The following is an 18931-nucleotide window of genomic DNA, read 5'->3' on the forward strand; positions in this document are numbered from 1 at the left end:
AATATGGCAAATGGCATCAGGTAGGGGCAGAGTCACATGACAATACCTAACATAACTCAGGGGCCAGGGTTCCTCTTTTTATAACAACCTACTTTTGCATAAATGAACTGAGATCCCTCAAGAACTACCTTAATCCCTTCTAAGGGTGGTATCCTCATTGTCCTATCATAATTACCTCCTAAGCTTTCACCACCTCCATACTACCAGTCTGGAGTCCAAGTCTCCAACACATGAACCTTTGGGGACCCACTCACACCATATGCAAACCATAGCACGTACTTGTGAGGGCACTGGCCAAATAAGAAACAATGTACATTTGCATGTGATAGGGCCTCTCAGGTACTGCCTTCTCTTCACAAATAGTGAGCTAGAAAAGCATTGTAAATCTCACCTTCTGTTTCAAGACCCCATTAAGCATGATAGAAGGTATAGTATGGATATCTTTATTATCTTATTGGAGAGACAAGATCACACACACACACACACACACACACACACACAAATCTAGGCAAGAAAAAATGACAAGTAAGGTTGAAAAAGTGTCATCCTAATTATTGGACTGGAATTACCTAATGTGCATCGGTTAGCTGTCGCTAACAAAATTCCCCTTTAGCAACTTAGAGCAACCATAAATATTTATTATCCGCATGATTCTCATAGTCAAGAGGTCAGCACAGCCTATCTGGGGAGTTCTGGCTCAGGTTTCCCAGGAGGTTGCAGTCTAGATAGTGACTGGAGCTATAGTCACTGAAAGGCTTCCAAGACAGAAGGACCAGCTTCCAAGACAGCTGGCAAGGTGATGCTGGATATTGGTGGAAGCCTCAGTTCCTCTCCTTTTTTGACCTCTCCACTGGCTGCTTATGGGTCTCCCAACATAGCAACTGTTTTCCCCCACAGTAGGAGTCCCAAGGTGAAAGTGACCATATCCCTCAAAACCTGGCTATGGAAGTCACAAGCCATCACTTCCCTATAGTCTAAGGGCACCCTGACTTCTGATACAGCATGAGAGGGAGCTACATAGGCATGAACACCAGGAGGTGACGATCACACGGGAGCCATCCTTGAGGCCTCTGCTGTGCCACGCAAAGTCAACTGGGACAGAGGAGAAGATGTCAGGTTAGAACTGAGACTGGCTCACGCCGGGTTTTAAAGAGACTGGGAGAACAAAAGAGGTGGGACTGGAGGGGTGAACAAATGGAAGGAACAGGCACTGAGACTGAAATGAGCTTGATGTGTTTGAAGGGCAGTTCAGAGACCAGCTTTAGAAAGAGTCCAGGTCAGAGAAGATGGGTATAAGATCAAGACCAGACCAAGGAAGACTGCAAAGGGCAAACCAAGACGGTGGGATCCCCTGAGGGACTCGTCTCAGGTTCTGTAGTAGAGAAGTGACTGAGTCCGGGGGGTGAGGGGAAGCTCAGCCTCTTACTCACCAGGCACCTTGAGTGGGTCACCTCCCCCGTTAGACTCAGTGACCACATCTGAAAAGCAGAGATAATCAATGAGTTCATTACATGCAATCGGTGGTTCCCTAGGAAGCGGTGGGGTTTTCATGAGTAGAACAAGCATCCTTTGCAGCCTGGCCTCCTGGGATTCTCCAACTTCAGATGATGCCAAAGCACATCACGTCTCCTGCTATCACCTGTGTCCTCTATTGCTATGCAACAAGTGTTGGGCCAGGAAATAACTGTGTGAAATTAAATCATGGCTGGAAGAACCTGGCTCTGGTGCAAGGCCTGTCCATCTCCACAGGGCCATTGCTGTCTGTCTAGTAGACAGGTGCTGGGCATGGGCCACCCTGGGCTTCTGCAGTTCTCTCCTACAGAATGCAAGGGCAGCCCCAGCCTGTTCTCACCTGTGTAATCATTTGGGCCCCACAAACACTGAGAGCAAACCCAGTGTCATCAACACCAGTTTATAGGAAGAAAGACAGAATAGCTTTAAAATGCCCAGAAGGAATCAGTAGTGATCAGACATTCCAAAAATTCCCAAGATCTAGCAGTCTGTGAAAGAAGGAGGAGGAATCTAAATCATTCAACATTTTTAACAGTTATAGCTTTAAAATTCAAATGCTACCAAAGAGTATATATCAGAAAATAAATCTGCCTTCTCCCGCTCACTGGTAGCCCCCCAAACCCTCCACAGAAGCAACAAGACACCAATGTAAGCCATGAACTTGTGCCTACATAGACATCTTTTTCTTTCCAAGCATGGTAACGAACCAAACTCTGTGCACTCTGTGCATAGTGATTTGCGATTTATGATAGTTCTCGACACATGCATATACAGGTCTGCCTCATTCTTTTTAATGCCTGCATGCTATTCTAGAATGTATCTAGATAGCCCTCAATGAGGGGCACACCGTTTGTCTCCAGTGATTGCCCGTAGAATCGATGCTGCTAATCTTTGTATATGAGTTGTGCATGTGTGATCACAAAACTGCAAGGTAAATATTTATAAGGGAAATTGCTGGATCATGATTTTTGTCTTTGGCCATCGATAGGTACAGATTGAAATCTATTTCATTTTTATATCTCTAATACTGAGTGATGCAGCGTATTTTTTCACATTTTAAAGTGATTTGCATTTCTTTTTTCTGTGATCTTCTGTGTGTGTGCATGTGTGTGTGTGTTTCACCAATTTTTCTACTAAGCTATAAGCCTCTTCCTGATTTGTTGATAAAAGAAAAGTTCTCTCTTTTTTGGCAGAAATTAGTTCTTCATCATATGTTTGCAAATATTTCCCCTTTATTTGTGATTTCATGTGTTATGGAGTTCTTTTGTGTGTCTGTGTATGTATGTGGTACTGAGGACTGAGGTATGCTCTACCTTCAAGCTATACCTCCAGCCCTATTTTATTTTTTTATTTTGAAACAGGGTCTCACTGAGTTGCTTGAGGGCCTCACTAAGTAGCTGAGGCTGGCCGTGGACCTGAGCTCCTCCTATCTCAGCTTCCCGAGTACTGGGATTCCCAGCATGCACCACCACACCCAGCTGCTAAAGGAATTTTTGATGTGCATACATTTTAAATTCTTGTTTAATCAAATTTATCCATCTTTTATGACTTTGGGTTTTCTGTCTTATTTAGAAAACATTTTCCCTTTGTAGTTATAAAATAACTCCAATATTTCCTTTTCATGATTTTTGAATCTTGCCTGTATATGTCATACGGGAGTGAGGATGAGATCAAAGTTGTATTTTTGTTTTGTTTTGTTCCTACACAATTGGCCGTTTGTCCCGGTCCCATTTATTGAAAATTCCATTTTCAAACAAAAATTGAAATTCTAACTTTATTACATGCTAAATTCATATGTATTTATGTGTATCTATTTATGGTTTGCCCTTGACTTTCTATTGATCTGTCTCTCTGTTCATAATCCAGTACCAAATATCAAATATTTTATTTTTATAGCTTTCTAATGTGTTTTCCTATCTGGTAGGGCAAGTCTGGGCGAGTCTCCCTATTCCTATTAATCTTCTGTCTCAAAAACTTCTTGACTATTCTCAAATGCTTATTTTACTATATGAACTTTAGAATCAGATTATCTAATTTCAATAGAAATTCTGGTCGATATTTTGATTGGGGTCATATTACATTTATTCAGTGATTTAGGGGGAATTGGCATCTTTACAATATTGTGGCTCTCTATCCAAGAACAGGATATATCTTTCTATTGATTTAAATCTTTAAAAAAAAATGTTACAGTTATGTTTTAAAAGTTTCTTCATATGGATTGCACACATTTCTTAGGACCTTGCTTTTAGGTGTTGTTTCTATTTTTGTTGCCAAGTAAATGGGGTCCTCTAACATCATTTTGAACTTGTCTGATATTTGTATAGGAAAGTAACCAAACACTGCAAATACTGCAAATACTGTAGCTTTTTCTTTTGCCAACTCTTTTTTTTTTTTTTTTTAATGTTAAAACAGGGTCTTGCTAAGTACCTGAAGGTCTGGCTAAATTGCCAAAACTGGCCTCGAACCTGCCGTCCTCCTACCCAGGCTTTCTAAATACTGAGATTACAGGCATGAGCCACCATGCTCAGCCAACTCTCTTCTGACACTTTAACTTTTTTTTTTTTTTATGGTACTGGGGATGGAGCCCAGAGGCATTCTACCTCCAAGCTACACCCCCAGATCCTCCTACCTCAGCCTCCCAAATGCTGGAATTACAAGCGTGTGCCACCACACCCAGCTTCCTCCTCCTCCTCCTCCTCCTCCTCCTCCTCCTCCTCCTCCTCCTCCTCCTCCTCCTCCTCCTCCTCCTCCTCCTCCTCTTCTTCTTCTTCTTCTTCTTCTTCTTCTTCTTCTTCTTCTTCTTCTTCTTTTTAATATACTTTTTCTTATTCACCATTTCTGATATTGAGGCTCCGAAGGAGAAACAGATGTGGACGGTAGAAATCCCCATTCTGGCTCAGCAGCAGGTCACCCAGGCTTCTTTGCGCTGGGGCAGAGATGGGGAGTCACGCATAATAAATAAATTATATTATATATATAAATTATATATAAATATATAAATAAATTATATTTTCAGTATAATTTATGATTGTCTGGAGATCAGAAATCTCAGAGCAGTGGATTAGTGGTGATGGCCAAGTGGGATGGAAATATGTGTTGGGTTCAGGTTTGGGGTAGGGTACCCTAAAAGGGGCTAGAAAGTGAAACTTTCTCCTCAGAGGTGGTAAGAGTCCAGTGCTTGGTTCTGGGCATCAATGGGTAGGGTAAATGTTGAAGGAAGGCAGGCTCCTGTCCCCTAGATTGCACCAAACTTTCAGGGGAGGGCAGGACTTGCTGTGCACTGTCACGCAGCTTCTCCGTGACGATGACCATGGCATTGGGAACCTTTCCAGATACCACCCATGACTTACTGCCTCTCAGGTTCCTGAGTGTGGGACTCCTGATGGGCTCCTATTGCTCTGAAGTATTTTTCTGTGGGTTAGTCTTCCCTGCTCAGTCAAGCCAGAAGCCCCCAAAGCAGGGTCAGGCAATCTGCAGATCACCATACACACCAAGCTGTGGCCAAGCGCAAGATGAGTGATTAATAGCATTTATTCATAGACCGGAATTCCACGAGGAACCCACTCGTGGCGAATGAGTTCCCATCTCTCCTCCTTCTCGTGCCTTCCTTGGAAAGGGCTCCTGGCACCAAATAGCCCTCGGCTTCTATAGTGGGCAGAGGAGAAATTACCCCAAGACCGGGCTCAGGTATAAATAGGAAGAGGAAATGCTTGGACTTTCTCAGTGCAATAAAAGTTCTATATTATAATATTTTATGTAACTGTGCAATTAAAATGGAAAATTGCAAGCTTCCAGTGCGTGCTTTCCCAGCCAAATGCCAGGCGGTTCTCGTGGTCGATGGCATTTGCTTGGAAGAAGACTGCAAGTCCTGCGGCAGAGCTGAGGTTTCAGCCTTCAGAAGACACGGGCGGAGCTGGGACCCTGGAGGCCTTCTGGCTGCCCCCCGCGCTGGGCTTGGTCTCAAACTGATGTGGACACAGCGGGGGCAGAAGTGTTTTTCAAGGACCAGACGTAGTCAGGACATCTCACCCCAGTGATGGGCCTGGGGCAGATTCTCCCACTCCTACAGGGCCCTTCCCTGAGGAGGCCCGGTGTGGGGCAAGAGAACAGTGGGGGAGTGGTTGTGGATAATGGGGGGCCGCTGTTTGGATCAGAAGACATAATTTCCATGTCAGGTAGGACTGTCTGCTGCCGGCACATTCCTCAAATTCAGGGATAAGCAGATCCCCTTTCCTTCTAGAACTTTCCATGGCCTCTTTAACAGAGTCCGAATGCTCTGGAGGCTCCCTGCCTCACCGTCCCATACACTTGGCCCTCTCCTCAGTAGACCCCGCTCTCCCAGCTCTGCCCCTAGACATGCCCATGTCTGAACTCACCACCTACCTTCGAACTCAGCACCCCAAAAGTCCTTGCGCCCCTTGCGCCCCTGTGTATACGTGGAGTTCGCTCAGCCTCTGAGCCTCGCTTAGCACATGCCTCTCCCCTTGCTGGAATGTTCTGCTAGCAGCCTCATCTCTGGCTGCCCGGGAGCCCCACTTCCCTGCTGCAGCCCCCTGCAGGGCCCCTGCCCTCTGACCCCAGGCTCTCAGTCCAACCCCACCCCCACCCCCGGACGAGCACTCAGCACTGGCGGGCTCCTTACTAGTCTCTCTTCTGTGAGGTCTGAAGGCCGGGAGCCCCGTCCCGCACATCCCTCTTTCCTCAGCGCTTAGCAAAACAGGTAAGCACCATGTGGCCGAGGAGCATCATGCATGGCACATGGTTTGGGAAGCCCAGAACCCGGCCGCTTGGCTTTGAGCCCCCAGCCCTGCCTCAGTTTCCCCATTTGAAACGTGAGGTGTTGATGGCCACAGCAGTTCCCACACGGGGGTTTTGGAGAGGATGAGAGAGCCCGCAGAGAACAGTGAGGACCAAGACTGGCATCGAATGGCGCTTGGCGCATCTTGGTCACCCCCTTGGATCTGGCCGAAGTGGGAGGACTCTCAGACTAGGACCCTCCGCCTAGAGAGACACAGGGCAGGGAGGGAGCAGAGTGAGGGCAAGCCGCAGGCAAGCCGCAGCCTCGAGGTATCTAAGCCGAGCTGTCTGTGACCGTGGTGTCCAAGGATCCGTCCTGAAACCAAACTATTTAAGTGAGTTAGCTGGAGGCCACTGCAGAGCCACTGAGTGTGGGGGCGGCACGGAGCCCCCCAGCCTCCCAGTCTAATATAATAGAAGAAACAGGGACTCCAAGGTCGCCTCATTAATCAAAGTAGCAGAGCAGAGCTAGGGTTTTAATTATAATCCTCTCTCAAAGGGACTTAGCACCTCTCTGCTAGCTGCACACCTGGATACTGCCTGGCCTTTATTACTGGTGTTCTCAGCTTTCTCTGTTCCGGCAATGACCCCCTCACTGGGCACCACAGAGGCAGCTTTTGGGGGGTCTGACACGTGGTGGTCAGAGGCAGCACCGTGGCTCAGCACACTCAGAGGCCCACCCCCTGCACTGCTGCCTTCGCACCTTCTAGAACACAGGCTCAGATATCCCCGGGGAGGGTCAATATAAAACAGCACAGATCCAGGGGTCCACATACAACCCCTTAAATAGAAAAATCTAAACCATTTCCACTCCTCTGTGGAGCTGGCCCTGTGAAGCAGGAATGATAAAAAGAATAGGGCGCCTGGGTGGGCCAGTGAGCCCCCCACCCTCCAGCACAGGGTGAGTTCGTGCTGACTCAGGCTATAGGGAGGGGACAGCCAGGGGTGGCTGGGACTCTGCAACTCAGGAACACGTGGCCCAGTGCTGTTTATGGAAGACGAGTGATTTATTTTATTATCTAAATTTTCAGTGGTTTAATAAGGTTTAATATGCCTCCCAAGGAGTTTTCTGGCTCAGGAAATCGCCTGTAATAAACACAAGCAGTAAATCCTTTATTTTGAACATAAAGAAAAAGGTGTGTAATTTTTCTTGAAAGAAAACAACCTACACCCTCTAATAAATAAAGGATGAATACGTAATTAAAGAACCCAGCTTGGAGGAACACTGGTTGGTCTATCAAACCAGTGCTGGCGGGGGAGCAGGAGGAGGTGACGCTGATGGGGAGGGGGTTGGCAGGCCCTGCAGCTGGATGCCGCTGATGGAGCCTGATGGTTTGGAATCTTGGAATTGCTGTCATTTACCTCGTTCTGTGTCCTTGGGTGAGTCAGCTCACCAGCAAGAGTTATGGTGTCATCCTCAAAATGGGCTTAATAATTCCTCTGTACTTGGAGGTCCGAGGGAAAGATACAGAGAGGTTTGGCCTGGCTGTGAGCAAACCCTTCTGAATGCGGCTGCAGCAGGCACGCGGCGTGACTGGCTCAGGGACCTAACAGAGAACAGTGCCGCAGGAACATGCGGCGAGGGCGCAGGAGAAAAGCCCGAGTCCCCATGTGGAATTCTGTCTGTGGTTGGGATGAGACCCAGGAGCTCCTGCTTCCCACATCTGGCCTCTGCCATGGCCCCCACAGGTCCCATTCTGGGGATAGGGGTGGGGAAAGGGCATAACATAGGGAGAGGAAAGGGGTGCACAATTGTGTGCGGGGAGGGCCTCCATTGCAGCTGTAAGGGCACATCTGGATGGCCATCACCTTTGGCAGGGGAAGAAGGCACAGAGCTAGTTGCACAGCCCCCCCCCTCCCCCGAGGGGCTACGTGAGGACTGCAGGCTCCAAGCATGTCTCAGCAGGGTGGCGGAGCAGGTGGGGCTGGCTTTACCCAGCTTGGGCATCCTGCCCAGGGTGCTCCAGCAGGCAGGACACAGGCTGGAAGTAGAAGGAGCCCTGCCCAGCCTCCCAGCCCACAAGTCTGGCCCGGACCTTGGGGTAGCCAAGGCCCAGGGGCATTCCAAGGCCAAGGGGTGTAGCCACCCTGCTTGGGGAAACTGCCAAGGGTGGGGTGTGGCACGCCCAGCAGAAACAGAGGCTGGCCAGTGGCTTGGGCCAGTCTGCCCCACCCTCTGCCCCACCCGGCCCACCATCCTCTTGTGGGTTCAGGGCCTACAGACCACAGGGAGTACAGACCTGCTCAAAGGATACAGGTAGTGCTGCCGGGCCCCATTCCCAGGTCAGGAAAGGAAACCCACATCCCTTTTCGCCCTGGGCAGCACCCCTCCCACCCCAACCAGGGCCACTGATTCCACCAGGTGGCTTGGAAGCACCAGGCCTGGGCAGAGGGGTGGGGAGCTGAAGCCTGGGTGGGGAGCTCCACCCAGGAGCTCCGGGCAGTGGGAGTCTGCTGGCAGGGACCACCTGCCCTGGGGATGTGGCAGATGGAAGCAGCATCCTGAACCCCAGACATGCTGAACTGAGCAAGATTCGGGGAGATGCTGGGATTGTGGGTCACAGCAATAGATGCGTCCCCAAAATCGCGCTATACCACTGATGCAGCCGCGGAAGCCAAAGAGCAGTGGGACTCGGCAGAAAGCAGCCCCCGCCCCGCTGATCCCACTGATTTCTAGCTGCGTCACGTGGGGCGGGTCACTTGGCCGTTCTGATCCCCACAATCAGGATGAAGTGAGTCAACGTGAGCGCCTTGCACCACAGGGCTATGTTCCAAGGCCCTGTGTCCCGGGTGTCCCGGAGGCAGGGGCGGGCCAGCTCACCACCTTTTGTGATACAAGGCTGTCTCTCATTTATCTGAGCTGCTCTCATTCCTGCAGTGGCTCCCAGCTTCTGCTTGATGGCACCCTGGGCGGGACACAGACCCAGAGGAGGCAGGCCCTGGCCTGGAGCAGGGCACCTGGCTCTCACAAACCACCCAAGTGTGCCTGGTATGCAGGTTAACTGACTTTGCCACCATGTGGTAAATCCATGCTGCTATTTCCCCATTTCCCAGCTAAGCAAACTGAAGTAAGGTGCTTATACCGCATTTCACCTCCTAAGAAAGCCAAGAACGCGTGCCCTCCTCTAGCCAGGTAGCACTGCACCTAGATGGGTGCTGCAGTGTTAGCAGGAGGCACACGGGCTTGGGCATCAAAACACTCTGGTTCTAGTTCTAACACAAATTTGCTTTGCATAAGCACCTCTCTGGGCCTTGTTTTCCTCATCTATGAAATCGATTTTTTTTCTTTTCTTTTCTTTTCTTTTCTGTTTTTTTTTTTTTTTTTTTTTTTTTGGTGGTAGTACTGGGGTTCCTGGAAGCCCTTCTGCCTCCGGGCTACACTCCCAGACCTATTTTATACTTTTTTTTATTTTTGGAAACAGGGTCTCTTAAGCCAGCATGGCTGGCTTTGAGCCTGCGGGATCCTCCTGTGTCTGCCTCCCAAGCCCGGGGATTACAAATGTGTGCCACCATGCCCAGCGTCTTTCCCAGCGTCTTTTCTCTTCTTTCTTTCTTTCTCTCTTTCTCTCTTTCTTTCTTTCTTTCTTTCTTTCTTTCTTTCTTTCTTTCTTTCTTTCTTTGTGGTACTGAGGATGGAACCCAGGGGCATTCTACCTCTGAGCTACACTTCCAGCCCTATTTTATTCTTTATTTTGAAACAGGGTCTCACTGGGTTGCAAAGGGCCTCACTAAGTAGCTGAGGTTGTCCACAAACCAAGATCCTCCTGTCTCAGCCTCCTGAATGCTGAGATTACAAGCATGTGCCACCATACCTGCCTGATTTTTTTTTACCAGCTTTACCTGCCTCTTAGTGTTAGGAGTGCTTGAGACAGGAGATCTGAAAGGTCATTGGAAGATTTTGATGCCCCACACATCCCAGGTAGGGCCCCGGGAGCTCACTGGGCTGTTCTCGGGGCTTTGGGAGCGGAGGCGCTCACATAGCATAGGTTGCCACAAGGCTGTGCAGAAGCACACTGGTTCCTGGTGTGGTCCCACCCTGGCCAAGACACCTGTTAGCAGCCAGTGTCCTTCCTGGACCTCAGAACGGCTGTGTAGCACCTCCACGGACCAGGAGGCCCTTGGTATGCAAGAACTCTGCACGGGCAAGGTGCCTCTCCACTGTGCAGAGGAGGAAACCAAGCTCAAGGAGGGCAAGTACCAAAGCCCAGCGGCCTGTGGTGGAGCCAGGATGTAAGAGAGCCCTCGCCCCGATCTCCTGCAGTCTGTCCACTCCAGGCAAAAACTGGCTGAGAACAGCTTTGGTAGGACCCCACTCAGGGGACCCAGATCAAACAAATTTTTGGAAAGAATTGTAGAAGCCCAAACCTTCCAGATCCAAACAATGTGCAGTGTTCTTCCTGCACTGTGTCCAACACAGCTCCATATGCTTCACGGCTCAGACAAGACCCAAGCCCCTGGAAGCCTGCCCTGACCCCACCCTAGGGTCCAGTGCCTTTCTGTCCATGGCGCTTATTTCTACTCTATACTGAGCCCCATAGTCCTTTAGTTACCTGCCAAATGTGGGCCTCAGCTTCGGCTCAAATCCTAGAGGAAAGGTAGCTGGGCATGGTGGCACATGCTTGTAATCCCAGCATTTGGGAGGTTGAGACAGGAGGATAAGGGTTTGCAGACAGCCTCAACTACTTAATGAGGCCCTTTGCAACTCAGTGAGATACTATTTCAAAATAAAGAATTAGCCGGGCGTGGTGGTGCACACTTGTAATCCCCACGCTTGGGAGGCAGAGACAGGAAGATCGTGCAGGTTCGAAGCCAGCCTCGCTGGCTTAGGAGACCCTGTTTCCAATTTTTAAAAAATATTAAAAAATAGGTCTGAGAGTGTAGCCCGGAGGTAGAAGGGTTTCCAGGAACCTCAGGACAGAAAGAAAGAAAGAAAGAAAGAAAGAAAGAAAGAAAGAAAGAAAGAAAGAAAGAAAGAAAGAAAGAAAGAGAAGGAAGGAAGGAAGGAAGGAAGGAAGAAAAGAGAAGGAAAGGAAGAAAGAAAGAAAGAAGAAAGAAACAGAGAGAGGAAGGAAGGAAGGAAGGTATGGCTAGGGTTGTAGCTCAAAGGTAGAATGCCCCTGGGTTCCATCCCCAGTACCGCAAAGAAAGAAAGAAAGAAAGAAAGAAAGAAAGAAAGAAAGAAAGAAAGAAAGAAAGAAAGAAAGAAAGAGGAAGGGAGGGAGGGAGGAAGGAAGGAAGGAAGGAAGGAAGGAAGGAAGGAAGGAAGGAAGGAAGGAGAAAAAGAAAGAAAAGCTGCAGGGGCAGGGTCCAAATCCCCCGTCCCAGAGGCCGGCTTTGTAGGCAGCAATGGGGTGAGGGGATCCGTGTGGTCTCTGGCACCAGACGCAGCAGCGTTCACATCCTGGCTCAGACACTCGCTGACGGTGCAGCCCTGGCACAGCCCCTGCCCTCTCTCTACCTGCTTCTCTGCCTCAGGATTGGAGGCGCTGGTCCACTTACCTTCCAAAGTTGTGCTGGTTGAGGAAGCAAGAGAGGTTTGATGGCTGCCATGTTTGAGGGCACTTGGGAAATATGACTGTAAAACCTGGGCCTCGCTGGCCCCATGGAAGGGAGAGAGGAGAGCACAGGTCTCTCTGCCAGAAGGCAGACACTATCATTTTACACTTGAATAATCCGAGGCCCTGTCTGTCAGACAAAGTTGCTTGGACCTTCCTGGGTTCTAGAACCTTCCACCACAGCAGAGGCCCAGGACATGCTAAGTTAGGCCTCCTGTCCTCTAGAATGGGGGCCGTCCCTAAGAGGGTTTTGACTCCCACCCCAGCACCCTTCCCTCCTTTTCTGAGCCTCTCTTCTGCTCTTTCCTTCCTTCCCTTTTACTTTTGATCTACTATACATATATTTCTCTATTCTCTCTCTACCATAGATTTAAATTTTGCACCAAGCCTCTACTAGCTGTCGTGAGGTCTTTCTTTTGCTTTTTGCGTGCATGCGCGTGCGTGTGTGCGTGTGTGTGTGTGTGTGTGTGTGTGTGTGTGTGTGTGTGTTTAATTTCTTTCCCTGTGCATGTTATTCTTGGATGCAGACTGCCCTGGCTTGGCAGATGGGAGGGGAGGGATGGAAGACTTGGGCGGGAAGGGGAGGGGCATGGCACCACCCCCACCCCCCCACCCGCCCCGTTGGGACAGTGCTGTCTGCGGGCTCACCGGGGCATGGGAATCTTAGGGTCACCAGGGAAGCTCCCAGAGCACAGGGCAGAGGTGCTCCTTCCCAAAGAGACAATGAAGCAGTGAAAGGCAGCCCCTGGCCGTGCCTCCTGACCACAGCCCACCCCTCCTACCCCCACCCCTGAGGTTAGTTTCCCGCCTGGAAAAACAACCCCAAGCTACCAGGGCTACATCCGTTCCTCCAGGAATGGAACAAAGACCACAAACCAAGCAAGACACAGTGAGAAGTCGCTGCTGGGCAGGCTGGCCCTCGAGTCCAGGGTCACGGGGCCTGTCGTCCCTTCCTCAAGCTCTTCTTGGTCACGACAAATCAGATTTCTCATGGCCATCCAATGACATGAGAAAGCAGAAGCCCAAAGAGGTGGAGGGCTTTCCTAAAGCCACACAGCTCCGGTGGCCTGATCCTAGATGCCAGTCGATGCCGCGTCAGATGCTCAGGGGACAGGGCAGTCACACAGGACAGCCATTCAGCAGCCTCACGGTCCTCACCCAGTGAGAATGAGCACAAACACACAGTCCAGCAGGCTCCGGGAAGAAGGCAGAGAAAAGTAGAAGGAAGGGTGGGAATTTTTCCAGAGAAGAGTTTTAAAACATTATTATCTTTAAAGGAATAAGGCCTGAGCAGGCATGGAAACTTGGCTCCCCATAAAGAACTGATTCCCTGGGGCTCCCTGGCCTTGGCCTTTTACCTAATCGTGGAAGGGGAGTTTCACTCACAAGCAGACTTTTCAGAGGAGAAGGCCACTGTGAGGGCCAGGACCCCACTGCTCATAGGGTGGCTTTGTGGGAATTAGAAAAAGATATCACTTCCTCCATAAATTTGCTTTCATCTCCCGAAACATGGTCATACTACACTAATTCTGTTAGGCTGAGGCATATAACTCCCATCTGCCAGAAACCAGTCGTGACCAATAGCACAGATCTGTAATGTCTGTGAAATGAGCAGGCCCCGTGTCAGTTATCTACTTCCGCATAACAAACAACTCTGAAACTTAGTGGCTCAACTCGAGAATAAACATTTATTATCTCACAGCCTCCCAGGGTGGGAAATCCAGAAGCTGAACCAAGCAGCTCTGCTTCTGTGTCTCTCTTTACTGGGGATCAAACCTGGGGCCTCATGCATGCTAGCCAAGCTCTCTGACTCTAGCTACATCCCTCGCCCCCTCCACATCTGTCACGAGGCTGCAGTCGAGTTGTCTGCCAGGGCTGCCATTATCAGAAAGTCTGAAGGGGTCCAGAGAAGCCATACAATAGATGGCTCAGTCACACAACTGGCAAGTGGGCGTTGGCTATTGGCAGGAGGCCTCTCGGTCCCTTGCCACGTGGCCCGCTCCACAGAGCTATTGAGCATCCTCCTAACATGGCTGCTAGCTCCCCCAGGATGAGTCCTCCAAGAGACAGCAAAGTTGAAACAGTGATGTCTTTCGTGACTCCACTTCAGAGGTCTCAGATCATTGCTTCCAGAGATTTAATGCGTCACACAGGTTATCCCTATCATGTTGGAGGAAAGCACATCACAGTATTAAATCTTGTACCAAGAGGCAGGAACCAGTGGGGAGTCTCTTTGGATCTGCTCCTGTAGCTGTCTTATAGGAGTGCCATTGTAGAGTGAACAACGTGCACATCAGTAATTCCAGTGCTGGGAAGACCTTCACCAACAATGGCCCGAGACTGTGCTAAGCAAAATGGTAATATCTGCCTTCCGGCCACTTACAATCTAGCAGAGAAGTGCAGACACACAGAAAACTAGACAGAGTACAGGACAGAGTCAAAAAAATGACAGGGGTCATCGAGTGTTCCGAAGACCAAAGGCGGGAGAGGCATCTGAACTGAGGGGTGGAGAAGGAGCCATCTGAGTGGCACCTTGCAGTGTGGGTGGGATGTAGCCCCCAGAGGGGCAAGATAATGATGTGCTCCTGCTAGGAGCTCAGCATGGATTGAAGAGTGGGGGGGTGGAGTACATCTGGTGCACATGCGAGGGGGCTTTGAGTGCCACTCTGGTATGCTCAGAGGGTGGGATGGGAAAGCCTGATCAAGCCTCCACTCCATTTCCTCCCCTCCTCTCTTCCTCTTCCCAAGGGACTGAGGCAGCCCTACCAGGAAGGGACCCACTGCCACAGAGCAGGGGAGGCTGCCTGAGGAGCCCACAGGCTCTCTCTAGGCTCTGAGAGGACCTCTTCCCTAAGAGGGTGAGAAGGGACAGAACTCCAAGCTGGCCCAATTTCCCTGGGGTACTTCAGCCTACACCCCTGGTTAGCATCCCTGGAAGGATTTCTCCAGTCCTTCCCATCCTCTGCCACAAAGTGGACCAGAGCACTTCTCAGTGAGCACAGACCAGGCTACCTCTGCTGCCAGAGGCAGGAGCTGGACGGAGCTGGCTGGGGCTCAAAGAGTACCCTGGGGAACCAGGCTGCAGGCTTGGGTCCCTGGGTCTTGCTCACATCTGTGTAATGGGAGTGCTAAGAACTGTAGGAGCTGGACCCTGGCAGTGAAGACTGAACCAGCCTGAGGGCAGAATCAGATGCTTAGATATTTTCACTCCAACAGAAAGTGGAAAATCCTGAGTCACACCATCCTAGTGCTGGGTTGTTCATGACAGCAAAGGGACCTTAAGAGATGTCTCTACCCAGGAGTGTGAATATCTGGAAAACTAACAGAATATGGAAATGATAAGTTAACAGTGCACTACAGCTACCTTGTATTGATTGATTGATTGATTGATTGATTTGCAGTACTGGGAATTGAACTCAGGGGCATTCTGCCTCTGAACTACACCCCCAACACTATTTTTTATTCTTTATTTTGAAACAGGGTCTAACTAAGTTGCAGAGGGCCTCACTAAGCAGCTGGGGCTGATTGCAAACCTGTGATCCTCCTATCTCAGCCTCCCAAGTACTGGGATTACAAGCGTGCGCCAGTTTCTACCTTGCTTTTCAATGTCTATAAGTGAACTGACTCACAGACATACATATGTAGAATAGTAGTATTAAAAAAGGAAAAGATTAAGAGTTACAAATAAAAGGAAACTCCATCTGCTATAAGGAAGCCAGTCAGGTCAAAAGACAAACCATATGCCCAGACCTCCCCTTTACTTGCTGATCATGGGCCATAAAACTGGTTTTGAGCTTCCAAATGGCCAGTGCAAAATACCAGTCTACTGCAGAATCTGAGGGTCCATGAGACAAACCAAAGTGTCTCTCAGCAGAAGCACCGTTCCCTGACCTGCCTGGGGGACTGCTGGGCCTCATCAAGGCAGAGAACGATTATGGTGCCTATCTCAACTTCCTGAGTGCCACCCACCTGGGGAGCCTCTTCCCACCCTGGCCGCTGGTGGAGGAGCACAAGCTGAAGCCCAAGGCCTCTCAGCAGCGCCCCATCTGCCACAGAGTCATCATGGGGGCCGGGAAGCTGCAAAGGTGGCTGCCATATCCAGGGCACACAGGACCACTGGTTTTCATGTGGCCATTCATCCCAATATTCTGTAATTCCATGCTAACAAAGTGGAACTGGGCTAATCAAGCCTGCAAAAAGCCTGTGGCTTTTGCCAAACAGCTGGTACCCGCTGCCCAGTGAGAAGCCCACTCCCAAGAGTTCTAGGGTACAGAGTGAAGCTCTGGTTTGAGCCTGGCTGTGAACCGCAGGTGAGGTTTGGCAAAGCTGAGTGGTAAAAGGGCCAGCTTTCTAATACAGGGGGCGCCCTTAGACAAAGCAGGGCTGCAGGCAAGCAAGTGGCCCAGAATCCCCGCGCTGAGTCCCCCTCCCTGACCGTGCTCACTAACCCATCTTCCTCTCGGTGTCCTGCAGGGCTCTGGCTGAGAACATGGCCAATGGCATTGAGGAGCTCATCGGCATTCCCTTCCCCAACCACAGCAGCGAGGTGCTGTGCAGCCTCAACGAGCAGCGGCACGATGGGCTGCTCTGCGACGTGCTCCTGGTGGTGCAGGAGCAGGAGTACCACACGCACCGCTCCGTCCTGGCAGCCTGCAGCCAGTACTTCAAGAAGCTCTTCACGGCCGGCAGCCTCACCAGCCAGCCCTACGTCTATGAGATCGACTTCGTGCAGCCCGAGGCCCTGGCAGCCATCCTGGAGTTTGCCTACACCTCCACGCTCACCATCACTGCCTCCAATGTCAAGCACATCCTCAATGCCGCCCGGATGCTGGAGATCCAGTGCATCGTGAATGTGTGCCTGGAGATCATGGAGCCTGGTGGCGATGGCGGCGAGGAGGATGACAAGGAGGACGATGATGATGACGAGGATGAGGAGGATGAGGAGGACGAGGAGGAGGAAGAGGAAGAGGAGGAGGAGGAGGAAGAGGATGATACAGAGGACTTTGCCGACCAAGAAAATCTGCCCGACCCCCAGGACATCAACTGCCACCAAAGCCCCTCCAAGACGGACCATCTCACGGAGAAGGCCTACTCAGACACCCCCAAGGACTTCCCTGATTCCTTCCAGGCCGGCAGCCCCGGCCATCTGGGGGTGATCCGGGACTTCTCCATTGAATCTCTGCTGAGGGAGAACCTGTACCCCAAAGCCAACATCCCTGACAGGAGACCCTCCTTATCTCCATTCACCCCAGACTTCTTCCCACACCTCTGGCCAGGGGACTTCGGTGCCTTTGCCCAGCTGCCCGAGCAGCCCATGGACAGTGGGCCCCTGGATCTGGTCATCAAGAACCGGAAAATCAAGGAGGAGGAGAAGGAGGAGCTTCCCCCACCCCCACCACCTCCCTTCCCTAGCGATTTCTTCAAGGACATGTTCCCTGACCTGCCTGGGGGACCGCTGGGCCCCATCAAGGCAGAGAACGACTACGGTGCCTATCTCAACTTCCTGAGTGCCACCCACCTGGGGAGCCTCTTCCCACCCTGGCCGCTGGTGGAGGAGCGCAAGCTGAAGCCCAAGGCCTCTCAGCAGTGCCCTATCTGCCACAAAGTCATCATGGGGGCCGGGAAGCTGCCGCGGCACATGAGAACCCACACCGGGGAGAAGCCATACATGTGCAACATCTGTGAGGTCCGCTTCACCAGGTGCGCAGCTGCAGCCGATGGGGGGTGAGGGGGGTTGGGGACAGGGCCAGAGGCCATGGGGGTGACAGCAGAGAGAGGTGCAGAGGGCTGAGGATGGAGAGACACCCTAGCTAGATCCTATGCATGTCCAATTTGTTGCTAGAAGGGGTGCGAGGTATTATCTGGTTGTAATGACTCTCAACCCCGTTTTAGGAGCTAAAAAAGATGCACTCAAATAGGTGAAAATATTAGGTGGAAGCCCAACACAAAACAGGCCAGAGCAGAGTTATTCTGGTGAGACAGGGTTGAGGGGTCTCAGCACCACGTGACCTTGGCCTTCCTGTGCCTCCCATTGTGAATCCATGGAACCCAGGCCAAAGCTGTCCACGGCTGCCCTTTCTGCAGCCTGGCCTGCATGCTGCACGCCCTGGGAAGATGGGCAGGCACTGCAGCCCACCTCCTGGTAGCTAGGTGGCCACTTAGAAATGCATCTGCAAAATGGCAGAACTGAGACTTAAACCCAGTCCCTTTGGGACAGCAAAGTCCACGACCAGGAGACTGCAGAGATCCCTCTAGGCCCTTTCCATCATCCTTTTATGTTATCTCCTTTTTGGTAGAAAGATAACTTTGTGTTGTTATGAGATTTGAAATCAACACACTGTAAACCTTTGGTCTTGGAGAGGCCGGTCCATTCAGCAAACGGGTCAGGTACCTTCTCTGTGAGGCAACCTTTTGGTCAAAACTGACAGGTGGGATGATGGGTCAGGTCTGTCCACTGCTAGGTTTTGTTTTTTGTTTTTTAGTCTTTTTTTTTAATTTTTTGATACAGGGCCTCACTTAGTAGTTGAGGCTATCTGCAAACTGCAATCATCTGATCTTAGCCTCCCAAATACTAGGATTACAAGCGTGCAGCACCACACCCGGCATACTGCTAGGTTTTTACCTCATTTTGGGGGTACAGCCCATTGGCAGTCCCTGGTGTGGGCTCACCTTCTCAGCCATGTCTGCAGAGGGGAGAGCTCAGTAGGTGGCTCGAGTAGGGCCTTGTCACATCAGAGTGTAGGATGTGGACGGAGCTTGGAGATACCCACCCTGCAACCTCAACTTACTACACAGGGCCCCATGACCACTGTCCCATCAAAGAACTCACCTTGCAGGTTCCACTTCCTCTAACGGTGCCACCACTGCCCCGCTCCATCTTAAGCAAGGTGCCTTTTCAAATCGCCAGGGGCTCACTTCCTTGATTTTCCTCAGTGGGCCCAAAGCTTCGGCCTTTGAGGATGGAGTGAAATTTTGAATCAGATTGCATATCAAATCAGGGGCTGTGCTTTTTCAGGAATAAAACAAGATGCATCCTATACAGCGATGAGACCTGCTCTCCTGGGTGG

General features: G+C 50.7%; 1 protein-coding gene across 1 annotated transcript in view; it reads left to right on the forward strand.

Annotated features, from left to right (window-relative positions):
- The window catches only part of ZBTB7C (zinc finger and BTB domain containing 7C), a gene marked incomplete at its 3' end in the record, with an annotated part of 100859 nt that overhangs the window by 74380 nt on the left and 7548 nt on the right, over positions 1-18931 (forward strand). The window contains exon 2 of the mRNA XM_080714487.1: positions 16338-17564. Within this exon, the coding sequence (XP_080570613.1) occupies positions 16354-17564 (1211 nt within the window). The 5' untranslated portion in view covers positions 16338-16353. The remainder of the gene's footprint in view (positions 1-16337; positions 17565-18931) is intronic.

This window comes from Muscardinus avellanarius (genome assembly GCF_963383645.1).
Source record: "Muscardinus avellanarius genome assembly, chromosome: 17".
Classification (NCBI taxonomy): Eukaryota; Metazoa; Chordata; class Mammalia; order Rodentia; family Gliridae; genus Muscardinus; species Muscardinus avellanarius.